At 36.2% G+C, this 12,849-nt stretch overlaps 1 protein-coding gene across 9 annotated transcripts in view; it reads left to right on the forward strand.

Moving 5' to 3' along the window:
* The window catches only part of LOC123322835 (disco-interacting protein 2), a 179,353-nt gene that overhangs the window by 86,522 nt on the left and 79,982 nt on the right, over window positions 1-12,849 (forward strand). The window contains exons 1-2 of one of the 9 annotated variants that reach the window (XM_044910870.1): window positions 10,615-11,070; window positions 11,620-11,976. The exons of the other annotated variants lie outside the window; for them this stretch is intronic. Coding sequence (XP_044766805.1) covers window positions 11,829-11,976 — 148 coding nt within the window. The 5' untranslated portion in view covers window positions 10,615-11,070; window positions 11,620-11,828. Of the gene's footprint in view, window positions 1-10,614; window positions 11,071-11,619; window positions 11,977-12,849 lie in introns of those variants that run through there. 9 annotated transcript variants of the gene reach the window in all.

A 12,849-nucleotide genomic window follows, 5' to 3' on the forward strand; every position in this document is an offset into this window, starting at 1 on the left:
TACCTATTTTTCATCATCTTACTTCTGTAAAAATTATAATTATAGATAGCTATCGTATTTTATTTATAATATTACTGACTCGTAAAGTTCTTAAAATTCTTTCATAAATAGAAAAACGATAATTGAATAAATTTATTCAATTTATTTATAATTATATCGATATCGATCTCGATATCGATATATAAAAGAAATAATTATTCGTCAGTCGGTGATTCCTATCGCAGAAGGTTGAGTTCACGCAGAATTATGTGGAGTTCACGAACCATAATGCATTTTCAACGGTCGCTATGGTTACGCCACTCTACTGAAAATTCAATAGTGAATCGAAAAGCAGGACTAAGTATTGAATTTTTTTTCTTACGTTATATTCATGTGAATAGCGACATATGATACATTTTTGAAATCAGCAAAAAAATTGCAGCAAGATGAAAGAAATTTCAACTATAGTTTATATTTGAAAAATCAGAAGTCCCTGTCGTACCTCGAAAATGACTGGATCAAAAAATTTATTGAGATCATATTCGAATTCCTCATAAAAAAGTGCCTGTAGAATGTAACAACAGATTTCGAATACCAGTTCAAATAAGCTAGTTATTCAGCTTCATTAAAAATGACAATTTCTCAATTTTCGTTCATAACTCAAAATCTATGAACGTTAGGCTGTATCTGTTTTCAGTTTTGCATTAGTCAAGAAAAAAGAGCTCGAGAATGTGCCGTCCCTTTTCTTCTAGCTGCTATAGTTCTCGAGATCCCCTCAGAAGACAACGAATTTTGCCCACCCTGTACATCCTATTTTGGGTGAGACAGCCAGGTTTCTCGCTTGTTATTTAAGATAGAGACGGTTTTCACTTTCCTGCCCTTCTATTTTGTGAAACTCAAGTTGGCCTAATCAGATTTTCCATAACTGTTTCCGTTTATGAGATACAGGGCGATGTTGGACATTGATACTTTTCGGACCCCTCCTTCATCTCCGAAGTTGTTAGAAATAATGCTGAGCTGAAAACTACGTCTGATACGGAATTCTGCGTAGAATCCAGTGGCGTATTCAATTTTTTTGGGTGTATGGTTTTGAAGATACGACACAAACTTATATTTTTTTCAATGGAACACTCTGTATTTTATTACTTCGTTGAATTCGTTATATTTTTCCCTCATGTGTTATAGCACTACAGTTTTTAAACCAGAGAAGATAGACAAAATCTGATATCCCTTCTTGTTCTCTTTTCCTAAGAAACTAACAAGGTTAGTAATCCTTTTTGACCACTTTCTTATGTTTTAGAGTTAAAAGCGAAAATTGAAAAAATGGCAATATCGAAATAATTTTATATCTTCGCTAATACTGATGATAGAGCCCTGAAATTGAAACATTATACAAGCACTTTTTTCTTTACGTAGAATATTACGAAGCTGTGACCCAAAGTTATGTTTTTTTAAGTGGGAATGTTAGATCCTACGTAATATTCTTTGTTCTCAAATTGATGGCTCTTACTACCCTCAGTGGATGTGCACGTTCCGAGACTGCAGGTTCGAAGTATAACCATGTTTTATCTTCCGTTTCCATGTACTAACGTTCTTCGGTTTTCGCTACTGTTCAGAATGTGTCTAGATTTTTGCAGTTTTCAGCATGCCTTCGACATTTTTAGCTGTACTCAATTAGATGTAAGGAGGGCTGTGTTGGGATCGGAATCTTTATAAGAGGCAGTCTTTACATGTACATGTGTATAAATCAATTTTCTTTCGTAACTTTTTAATTAAGTTGTTGTTTTAAATTTGTTTTTTGCCAATCTGTATATGGCTTAGGCTGTAGATTGGTGTGGTAATTAAATATTCAAATGAAATTCTCTACGAGGATATATTAAAAATTCTTAGCCTATGTGTCAAAATATTTTAGTACTCAATATATTGTCATCTTAATTGGATACATTTATTACAGCGAACCTACAACGTATCTAGACCTTTCAGAAAAAATGTTTCTCCTTGCTCTGCAAACCAGACCTCCACAGCTTCTATGACCTCCTCGTTGGAAGAAAATTTACGACCTTTTAAACTTTGTTTCAGTCGAGGAAATGGATGATAGTAGGATGGAGCCAAATCTGGTGAATAAGGGGGGTGTTCTAGTAATTCAAACCCTAAATCACGAATGTTTTGCATGGCAACATGAGATTTGTGTGCAGGGGCGTTGTCTTTCAAAAATAAAACACCTTTGGATAGCTTTCCGAGTCTTTTCTGTTTAATTGTCAGTGGTCAGTAACGTCGAATAGTAATCTCCGGTTATTGTTCTACCCTTATTCAAGAAATCAATCATGATTACTCTATGGCAATCCCAAAAAACGAAGCAAGAACTTTTCCAGCAGATTTTTGGACAGGAAACTTCTTAGGTCTTGGAGAACCAGAGTGTCGCCATTCCATCGATTGTTGCTTTGTTTCTGGATCGTAGAAATGTACCCAAGTCTCATCCATGGTAACAATTCGGTTCAAGAAGTCTTCATCGTTTTCAAATTGAGCACAGATCGAACGCGATGCTTCCACCCTTGCACCCTTTTGGCCAACATTCAAACATTTAAGGATCCATTTTGCAGCAATTTTCCTCTTGTCCAAACTGACTTGAACTATATGATGAACGCGTTAGTAGGAAATATTCAGTGCTTCAGATATACTTTTTAGCCCAATTCGACGGTCTGATAGAATCATGTCATGAACTGCATCGATATTTTCGGGGACTGACACAGAAACTGGCCTTCCCGATCGGTCATCATCTTCAATGGAAAATTTACCTCTTTTCACGGTTGCATACGAAGGACATTGATCACCAAGGTTATTAAGCATGTCTTCGTAAATCTGCTTACCTCTTAACCCTTTTAAATACAGGTACTTGATGATGACTCGATACTCGATACAATTTTTCTATTTTCACAATTTTGGTGGACATCTTCTTTTTTTTAATTTATTGCGTAACGCTGGTTTACTTTTTTTTATCTCAAACTTCACACTGACGCTTCCAATGGGTTATTGTTCGTTGCTATGGTAACGCAATATTTTTTTTATGCATGGAACTAGACTAGGCTAACTAGATATCAATACATAAAAATGCACTTACTCACATTCCAAGTGGATAATTCAACTAACTCTGAAAACTTATGTGCCCAGAATTGTCGTATTTACTCAAAATATGAGAAGGTTCATTGATAGATAACTCTAAATTGTACATATAACTCTCGACCTAACAAAAAAAAACCTTGAAAATAATGATAGTTCTTGTTTTTTGTCACACTATCCCTCGAATCGCAACTGAACTTTCATATATCCCTCTCGCAGGCTAATAACGCATCGTTAGCACCCTATCTGTTCTCATTTTTCGGGCATCCCAACAATTGGAACCGATTCTGTCTCAAACACAAACTTGGTCGGGAAATAAATGATAGCAATAAAAGTTGTAGCGGCGTCTCCTAACGTCCATTGCGGTTTGAACCGTTAGCAATCTCTATGATAAACGATCAGGGCCATCACTCTTCCACGAACTGTTGCATTGTTCTTAGTTTGGGGTTTTCCACAATATGTCGGCCCGCAGTCTCCTCATGAACTCCTTATCGAAATATAAATTGAAAACATTCCGATCTTGATGCCGTTCCCCGAATTCCTGGAAGGAATCCGGGAGGATTATTCGGGCGGTGAAATCGATATCGAAAAATGTCTGGAATTCATGAGGACGAAAAACGTCGATTTATTTTACGAAATATGAAAAAGGACAAGGTGGCAATTATCCAAAAAGCTTGTAGAAATAAAAAGTGTTTCAAATTACGCGGTTTTTTTTATAAATAAAACACATAATTTGCAATCGTTTTCAAAAACTGTTTATTGCTAATTGAAGTATCAGTTGTGACATTTATGTACGAAAAATAATATCTGCCAAATGGCCTCCTCTTGCAGCTCTACAGACGTCTACTCTTTTGTTTAAATTTTCAATGAAATTTTAACATAATTAAGGCTCTAACTCACTGACACGAATTATTTCTTATATTCTTATAGACCTGGCTTCTCACATAACCCCCAAAGAAAAAAGTCCAACGGTGTCAAATCACATGATCTTGGTTGCCAATTGACATCAGCGTTTCTGGAGATTATTCGTCCAGGAAAGTATTGTTTCAATAAATCAATTGTGTCATTTGCAAAGTGAGGTGTTGATACCAAATGTCCTCTTTATCAATATTCTGGCCACAAAAATTCGATTATCACCGAACCGGTCTCTTGAAATTTGTTAATAATTCGACCAACAGTGCTTTCAGATAGACGATAATGTTAACCATAAAATTCACGTAATTTTCTTAAAACACTTTTCACAGGACGCTGATTTTCATGAAATAATTTAATAATTTGAACGCGTTGTTGTATCGTGTACGAAGCCATTTTTATAAATGTCGTACATCGTACTTTTTAAATATCAAAATACCCAGACCTATTCGGTGCGCCATCTATATTTTATTTATTCTTAAAAAAAAAACGCGCAATTTGAAACACCCTTTATAATCAAAATAACACAGGAAAACAGCGAAATGAATGTTCATTTCACGGCTATGTAGCCGTTGTTTAAGTATTGCTATTCAAATATCCATGGACCCGGTAACTAAGAACCCCCAAAGATCTTTTGTTCACTTATGAGGATGTTTTGACATTTAGTTAGCCTAGACCAGTTTTACGCATAAAAAATTGTGTTACCATAGCAACGAATAATAACTCATTAGAAGTGTCAGTGTCAAGTTCGAGGTCAAAAAAGTAAACCAGAGTTACGCAATTAATTAAAGGAAAGAAGATGTCCACCCAAATTGTGAAAATCGAAAAATTGGAGTATCGAGTCATCAAGTACCTTTATTTAAAAGGGTTAAGAGGTAAGCAGATTTACGAAGATATGCTTAATACCCTTGGTGATCAATGTCCTTCGTATGCGACCGTGGAAAATTGGACTGCAAGCTTCAAAAGAGGAAATTTTCCATTGAAAATGATGACCGATTGGGATGGCCAGTTTCTATGTCAGTCCAGGAAAATATCGATGCGGTTCATGACATGATTTTATCAGACCGTCGAATTGGACTAAAACTGAAGCACTGAATATTTCATACGAACGCGTTCATCATATAGTTCACGTCAATTTGGACATGAGAAAAATTGCTGCAAAATGGATCCCCAAATATTTGAATGTTGACCAAAAGCGTGCAAGGGTAGAAGCATTGCGTTGCGTTCGATATGTGCTCGATGAAAACGATGTGGACTTCTTAAACCGAATTGTTACTATGGATGAGACTTGGGTACATTTCTGCGATCCAGAAACAAAGCAACAATCGATGGAATGGCGACACTCTAGTTCTCCAAGACCTAAGAAGTTTCCTGTTCAAAAATCTGCTGGAAAAGTTCTTGCTTCAGTTTTTTGGGATTGCCATAGAGTAATCATGATTGATAGAAAGGATAGAAGGATAGAAAAATAACCGGAGATTACTATTCGACATTACTGATCACTCTATGGTAAAAAATTAAAAGAGAAAAGACGCGGAAATTTACTATTCCACACTAATTTTCGCAGAAGTAGTTCATTGATACAATTAACTGTTACAAAAATCAAACAAACATGGTTTTTATAATTGATATCTTCTGTTACACAAATTATACAATTAAAAATCAAACTAAGCAATCAAAACCTAATCATTTAAATGCATTTTTTTTTTACTTTTTTCCTTCACCAACTTTTGCTATACATACTAACTCAAAATATAAAGATTTATTTCATAAAACTCTTGTTGGAATTGCTCAGTCAAATTCGATGTCAAACCTTCCTCCCAAAAAAATTAAATTCATTAAATTTGTGAATAATTCTCGACTGAATAGAATGCGTTTGAATATCTTTTCCAACCTTTTTTTCAATTCCAACTGTGGGTTCAGAAAACCAAAACATCATTTTTACCATATCGACTCGGTTTAAAAGATACAGGCTGTTGAAAAAGCATAAAAAATGTTATTGTCAGTTCTCATAAATGATTTTATCGAATGAAATGAATTTCGAAATATTGTTTCTCATTTATTTGACTAATCTATTTCGACCATGAAAATATCAAAAATTGAAAGAACCCAACTATTGAAACTGAGGTGGATGCTATCTGATGAATATTTGAACGTTTTGTATTATAAAATAATAATATGTTCAAAAATAAAAAATATCTGTGATATTCTAAAAATTGGGTACTTTCGCTGAATATTTGAAAGATCCATAGATTCAACTTGTTATTCTGAAGGGAATTTTGTTCCTCCTGGGTTGGCATAGCTAATTATGAAATCTTAAAATGGCCATATCTTTTAATCGGGGCCGAATCGGAAAAAATGGTATTGAAAAAAAGTGTTTCTTTCGACCTAAAGAATCTACTGTTAAAATATTTGTACGAGTCAAAGACTCACCCTGTACAGCAGGGGGAATCTTATAAATACGAACTTCCATGGAATAACAGTGGGACTCCTCAATCTTTTGAGTTCGATACTGCCTAAACCTAACTTGCTTGTTCTTTGGCTACGGGCATCAACCGTTAGTCTGTTGATCGGTTTATTTCTTTTTGGACAATATCGTGCCGGTGTTTTTGTGCTTCTCCTGTTCGGCTATTACTTCTTCAATAAGTTTGCCTACTCATTTCAATCTCGCATCAATTGAGCTCTCGATCTCCCTTAATAAATTCTCCTTCTTCCTTCCTTCTAGTGTCTTACTCCGGGTCATAGTCCACTACTCCACTGAATTATTGATTCGGATGTTCATTCACTGTTTCGAATAGCTTTTCTGTTTTTCTCTTCATAAATTCGATGATGGTTTCCCCTTTCAAATCACGATAAATCTGTCTGTTCCTGACAAACCAAGTTGCACGCACTCATTACTCATCGCAGAAGCTCGTTTTGTTCTGCCTGATTTCTTTTGATTATACCTCTTTGACACACATCGCTCAGTTGAGGACTAGGAACGGCTTTGATTATTCTCAATTTTGTCTCTTCCGACATGTGGCTCCCTCCACCTATCAGCGGATAAGGTTTATGCATCGATGCCTTTGGTTTTGTAGTTTTGTCGATAGCTCGCTTATTATGGCTTCTCCAATACAGTCCTAGGTCTAGGGTACTAACTAAATACACTGCGCAAAAAAATTAACGCACATTATGGAAATCTCAAATTTATTCTACAACTGAAGGTGTTCTCAATGATAATTATTTTTATCAGAATTATGCATGCATATGTTATCCACTTTCAACGGTTTTCTTCAATACAGATGTTTTTTCCCAGCAGGAATAAAAAAATATGATATTATCAGATTTTGAATGTATTGGCTCCATTCTAAAATCAGTTGTTCTCGATCAATTCTAGTGATCAATAGTTTTTCTTTCGTTCGATTTTCTACACTCGATCGCTATGCAACGCGAAACACGCAATTTGACCCAAGAGGAATGTGCCCAAGCGGTAGTTTTACGAGAAGAAGGGTGGACATGCACAAGAATTGCAGAAAGGTTTAGAGTTTCCCATACAAGTGTGTCCAGAATGTTGCAGCGATTCAGGGAGACAGGTATGAATGTCCGAAGACCAGGACAGGGTAGACCACGGGTAATTCAAGAACCAACGTGCCATTCAAGAACGTTACTTGAGAGTTTCTTCGTTGAGACAACGGTTTGCAACCGCTCGCCTCCTTCAAATTCAGCTTGAGCAAACTCATGAGGTGCAAATTAGCACCCCGACAATAAGAATTCGCCTCAGAGAATATGATCGTGTCGCGGCAAGAGGCCCAGCTCTTACTCCAGCCCATCGAAGGGCGCGTTTGGATTTTGCGAGAGAGCATATCCATTGGGAAGAGGCCGATTGGGAAAGAGTTCTCTTCACAGATGAGTCTAGATTCTGCCTCTACCATTGTGATCAACGTTCTCTTGTATACAGACGTCCACATGAAAGATATGCTCAGAGCAATTTCCTGAATACTACTGGTTTCGGGGGAGGATCGATTATGGTATGGGGTGGAATATCTTTGACTGCTCGCACAGACCTAGTGGTCGTTGATAATGGAGCTATGAATGCTGATAAGTATATAAGGAACATTCTTGAAGAGCATGCAGTGCCATTTGCCCCATACATTGGTGAAAATGTCATTTTTATGGACGATAATGCCAGACCCCATCGTGCGCGCATCGTTCAGGAGTATCTTGAAGAGGTTGAAGTCTCTCAAATGGAATGGCCAGCAAGAAGTCCAGATCTCAATCCGATTGAGCAGGTTTGGGACAACCTCAATAGAAGGCTGAGAAGTTCAGAAAATCATCCAGCTCCTCTTAATGACTTAGGAATCCAACTCGGAGAAATCTGGGAAGGATTAGATCAGAACATTTTAAGATCACTCATTTTGAGTATGAACCGTCGTTGCCGAGCTGTAATTAACGCAAGGGGTGGAAATACCAAGTGTTAAATCACTTATCAGTATTTCAGTATTTTGAAAATTGTTCATTTCTCTTCTTTCACATAAGATTCGGTGGAATCCTGAATTTTTCTTCCATTTAATGTGTCTTGTTTCGTCCAAAACCTTCCCGAGAGAACATAAAAAATAAGTTATAAAGTCAATGTAGAGTTAACTTTCATTAAAATTGAGATTTTCAGAATGTGCGTTAATTTTTTTGCGCAGTGTATTTCGCTTCATTTTTCCAATCGCTTTCCTCCCCATCAATCTCCAAATGGATTGTGGTTCGCAGTTTGCTATACTGGAGTAGTATCGCTTGGCAATTTTGCCCGTTAAGTTTAACCTTCACTTGATAACCAGACAGCTTCTTTTAATATTCCTTCCATGAGTTCTGGCTTGCGATTCCAGTGTCGACAGCGTATAGTGTCACCTTCTTGAATATTTTGGTATATGGTGAATAAATAATAGTGGCCTAAGAACTGACCCCTGTGGCATTTCCGTTTCCATATATGTACATATAAGGTGTTCCTAAATTCATGCGACAAAATTCAGATATACAGTTGTGTTCCTAAATTCAGGAAGTGAATGCTCGTAGGAAATTAAGATGGGCCTTTCCTTTAACAAAATTTCCTCAGTCCACCCCTTTCCGAGATATCACCCTTAAAAGGTGTTGACTTAAATTCAGTTTTCATTTTTTTTTTCTAAAATTCCAGTAAAGCTAGATACTTGAAATTCTGTAATTTCCGTTAACCACGGGAATTTTTTCAATATTCCTGTTACTTTATACGGGTCTGAAATTAGCAACCCTTACTTCATTTCATATCAAAAGTGTTTTTCGAGATGAAGTTTCATGAAATAAAATTATAAATTGAAATGTTTTGTTTACAAATTTTTTTATTCTCGATTTTTTATAATTATCTTAATAAATTGAATGGAAAGCAGTAAAGATGTAAAATGTGGAAGGATTCACAATAAATGCTGGAAATTACCACCTCTACCTTGTTTTTTTACTGGAGTTTTAGAAAAAAAAATAGAAACTTAATTTTAGTCACCATCTTTTAGTGGTGATATCTCGGACAGGGGTAGGCTGAGGAAATTTTGTTAAAGGAAAGACCCATCTTAATTTCATACGAGCAATCCCCTCCTGAATTTTGAAACACAACTGTATATCTTGCTGTGGAGCATTTCCTTTCCAAAATCACTTGAAATCTCATGTTCTTCTGATAATTCCTGATCAACTTGATGGTACATCCAGCCCATCCCATTTTGAAAATCAATCCTTCATACCACACTCTGTAGAATGCTCCGACGACGTCTAGTAAAACAAGACCTATTGCTTGTTTATTCTAGAATTTTCCTGGTATGTTTTTTGTGAGTCTCAGTAATTGATGCTCTTAAGAATTGAATCCGAATTGATCTGCTGGTAAGGGGTTCAGATGTTTTCTGTTAGCCTCTTGGCGATAACAACTCTTTCGACTACTCTTCTTAGAGCTGCTTATAAACTTATCGCCCTGTAATTTTGTGAGAATTGCTTGTCTTTGCCAGGTTTGTTGAACACCATGACTTTGCAATTTTCCACTTTTCCGGATAGTGTTCAGTTCTCGTTATTCCGTTTTCTATATGTGTGACATCAGCTATACTTTTTTAAGGTAATCTCTTTGATATTAGTTAGTTGTTAGCTTTTCCATTTCATTAACTGGTGGTTCGAACATTTCTTCTTCGTTGTCCTCATTTAGTTCTTCTAGAACATCACCTACACCATAATACAACTCCTTGTCTCCAAATTTCTGATTTGCCCAAATTCAGCCACTCATAGATCATTCAAAAAAATGGGTTCACAAGAAAATGTTGACCTTCCAAAACCCGCCGTTAAGATGTTACTTCTGCAGTTTCGTTTTATTGTCGACACGCAGACATTCAAACATTCGGGGAATTGCCTCATTTGCCTTTCCTTGTTACTGCAACTTTGTTTGTTTCGTCGCAGAATCCAGACGATTGTTGTTCAGTAATCCGAAGAAGTCGGTTTATGCCTGACGTTATTTTTCGGTCGTTTTGATAAGGCCGATGATCCGCCGCCGCCGCCGCTGCGCCTGCGTCGCGAACTCTCCAGGGCGCAGGTCGGGTCGAAGGCTTTTCGGGGACGGCGAACCTCTCTCCTGCCGTCCAGTCTGTCGAGTGTCGACGTTCGAATGGCGGCAAGCACCGCCGTCCCTGCCGCTAGCAAAATGGAACGAATTAACGAGGCGCGATATTCTGGTCCTGCAAACGGGCACCGCGCGGCAGCATCTTCATTACGTCATCGCGTCTAAAATCCTCAGATGCTGTGACTCAAGATTCACTTTTTCTAAGAGTTTTTCTAAATTTTAAAAATTGTTGGTAGATTGTTGTTGTTACGGGATATTGTGTGCAGCCTTAAATCCGGTTGCATTGATCGTTTTGTTACGAATAGTTGAAATTTTTTTAATATACATAATAGAGTTGCTTCGGTATTATACGCGCTGTTGAAATTGTAGTGGGATATCTCAGTTTGCGGACTGTGAAACGAGGAATTGATCTATTTTTAAGGAAACGAAATATTTGCAGTGGGAACTTCGCTAAGGGCATTCGACTGTTGTTATAGGTAGAGCGCACAGCATCTCACCTATGTAACCGCACCGATCTTTCCGCTGCATACCATTCTGGAAATAGTATACACAAAAGGATCGATAAATGCTTCCCTAACCCCATAATCTAACAGATTTTTCCCCGTTTTTATTTTTATAACCTGGTGATCAGTAGGGTCGATTCGACTCAAAATAACAAGATCACAAAACCCACCTTTTGTTACTCGTTTCGATAATCTCTTTATTGAATTCTGAGGTATTTCTGACGAATTTGAAATCTGAGATACAATTTTATCTCTCTGCATTTGATTATTCTCACTATCTGGGGATGAAAGATTCACCTTACATTAAAGTTTCCTTATCCCCCATTTACTAATAATTCGAAAAATTAATAATAACATATAATTCTGGAATTTTCCATCTAGCTTTCTTTTTCTTAAATTTTCCATAAGTATCTATCCATTTTCTTCCTGTCGAAATATAATACCAGAACTTCAACACCAGTTGGATTTTTATCTAAAAATATCTTCTAACATGATTCCACACCGCGTCGTTCTTTGTTTCAGGAAATCATTTTGATACCAATGTGAATATTATTGTTGGAATTGGTGAAATCGTCGTTCATATCAGAAATTATTCATAGTTTATGATAGTCAAGAAAAAGTACGCACAAAAATTCTATCGATCAATTAGTGTTAGTAACTTAGAAACCGTCACTGCAGCAGTGTTGATCGTCGCATTCGAAGCAAATTGAATATGTTGATAGTGATTTAAAATGGAGAGTTTAGAAGAAGTAGCAGCCAGAGAAGAAGCAGAAAGACAGCAAAGTCTGAAGGATCTAGAACAATTGTACGATTGGTTACAGCAGTTCGAAGATCCGCCACCTGTTCCCAAGTGTCCACCTCCATATCAATTCAGAAATGGTTTGTTCGAAAAGTTAATGAAGTTTTTTCTAACAAAGTAACTTATTGAATTAATGGTTCACTTATGAATTTAAGTATTGCCCATTATTTCATTTTATTCGCTTCTCAACAGTATGATTTCGTAGCTTCCTTTCAAAAGCACAGCACGAGTTTCTTTTGAGGTTTGAAAATATGGATTGGTCTTACTTGATAGTTAACAAAAACAATCAGATAGCTGCATCTGGATTCTCTTCTGGAATTCTTTTTTTCAAAAAGGCATATAATAAATACAAAAGTTGAACTAAATACAGAATTATATGATTTTTTTACTAACATGAGTTGTTAAATCACAATGATTCAATGCAGAAATTGACAGTTTCCTATGCACTCACGAGTTGAAATTATTATTATTTATTATAAATCAATCGATCGAAATATAACGAAAATTTTCACTTTAGTTGTGTGAAGGTACAGAAATTAATCCTTCCAATAAACATACTGGGTGAGTCTTTGACTCGTACAAATATTTAAACAGTAGATTCTTGAGGTAAAAAAAAAACATTTTTTTTTTCCACAAACGGTTTTATCAAATAAATTTCGGAATATAGTTTTTCATTTATTTGATGAAACTTTTTTGAACACAAGATATCACCCACGTCTTCAGTCTTCTCATTATAAAATGGCTTTATCTTTTTATCAGGGCCAAATCGGAAAAAATGTTAAAGGAAAAAAGCGTTTCCTTTGGCCTCAAAAATCTTAGCTAACCTGTATAATCCAGAAGCGGTATGGGTATGTTGTTAACTTTTTTTGGAATAATTTCTACGCCACTGAATTCAATGAAAATTTGATATTTTTCATGAATACCCACGGTTTTTAAGGGATTTCACTTCGTAA

The sequence above is a fragment of the Coccinella septempunctata genome, chromosome 1, assembly GCF_907165205.1.
Source record: "Coccinella septempunctata chromosome 1, icCocSept1.1, whole genome shotgun sequence".
Classification (NCBI taxonomy): Eukaryota; Metazoa; Arthropoda; class Insecta; order Coleoptera; family Coccinellidae; genus Coccinella; species Coccinella septempunctata.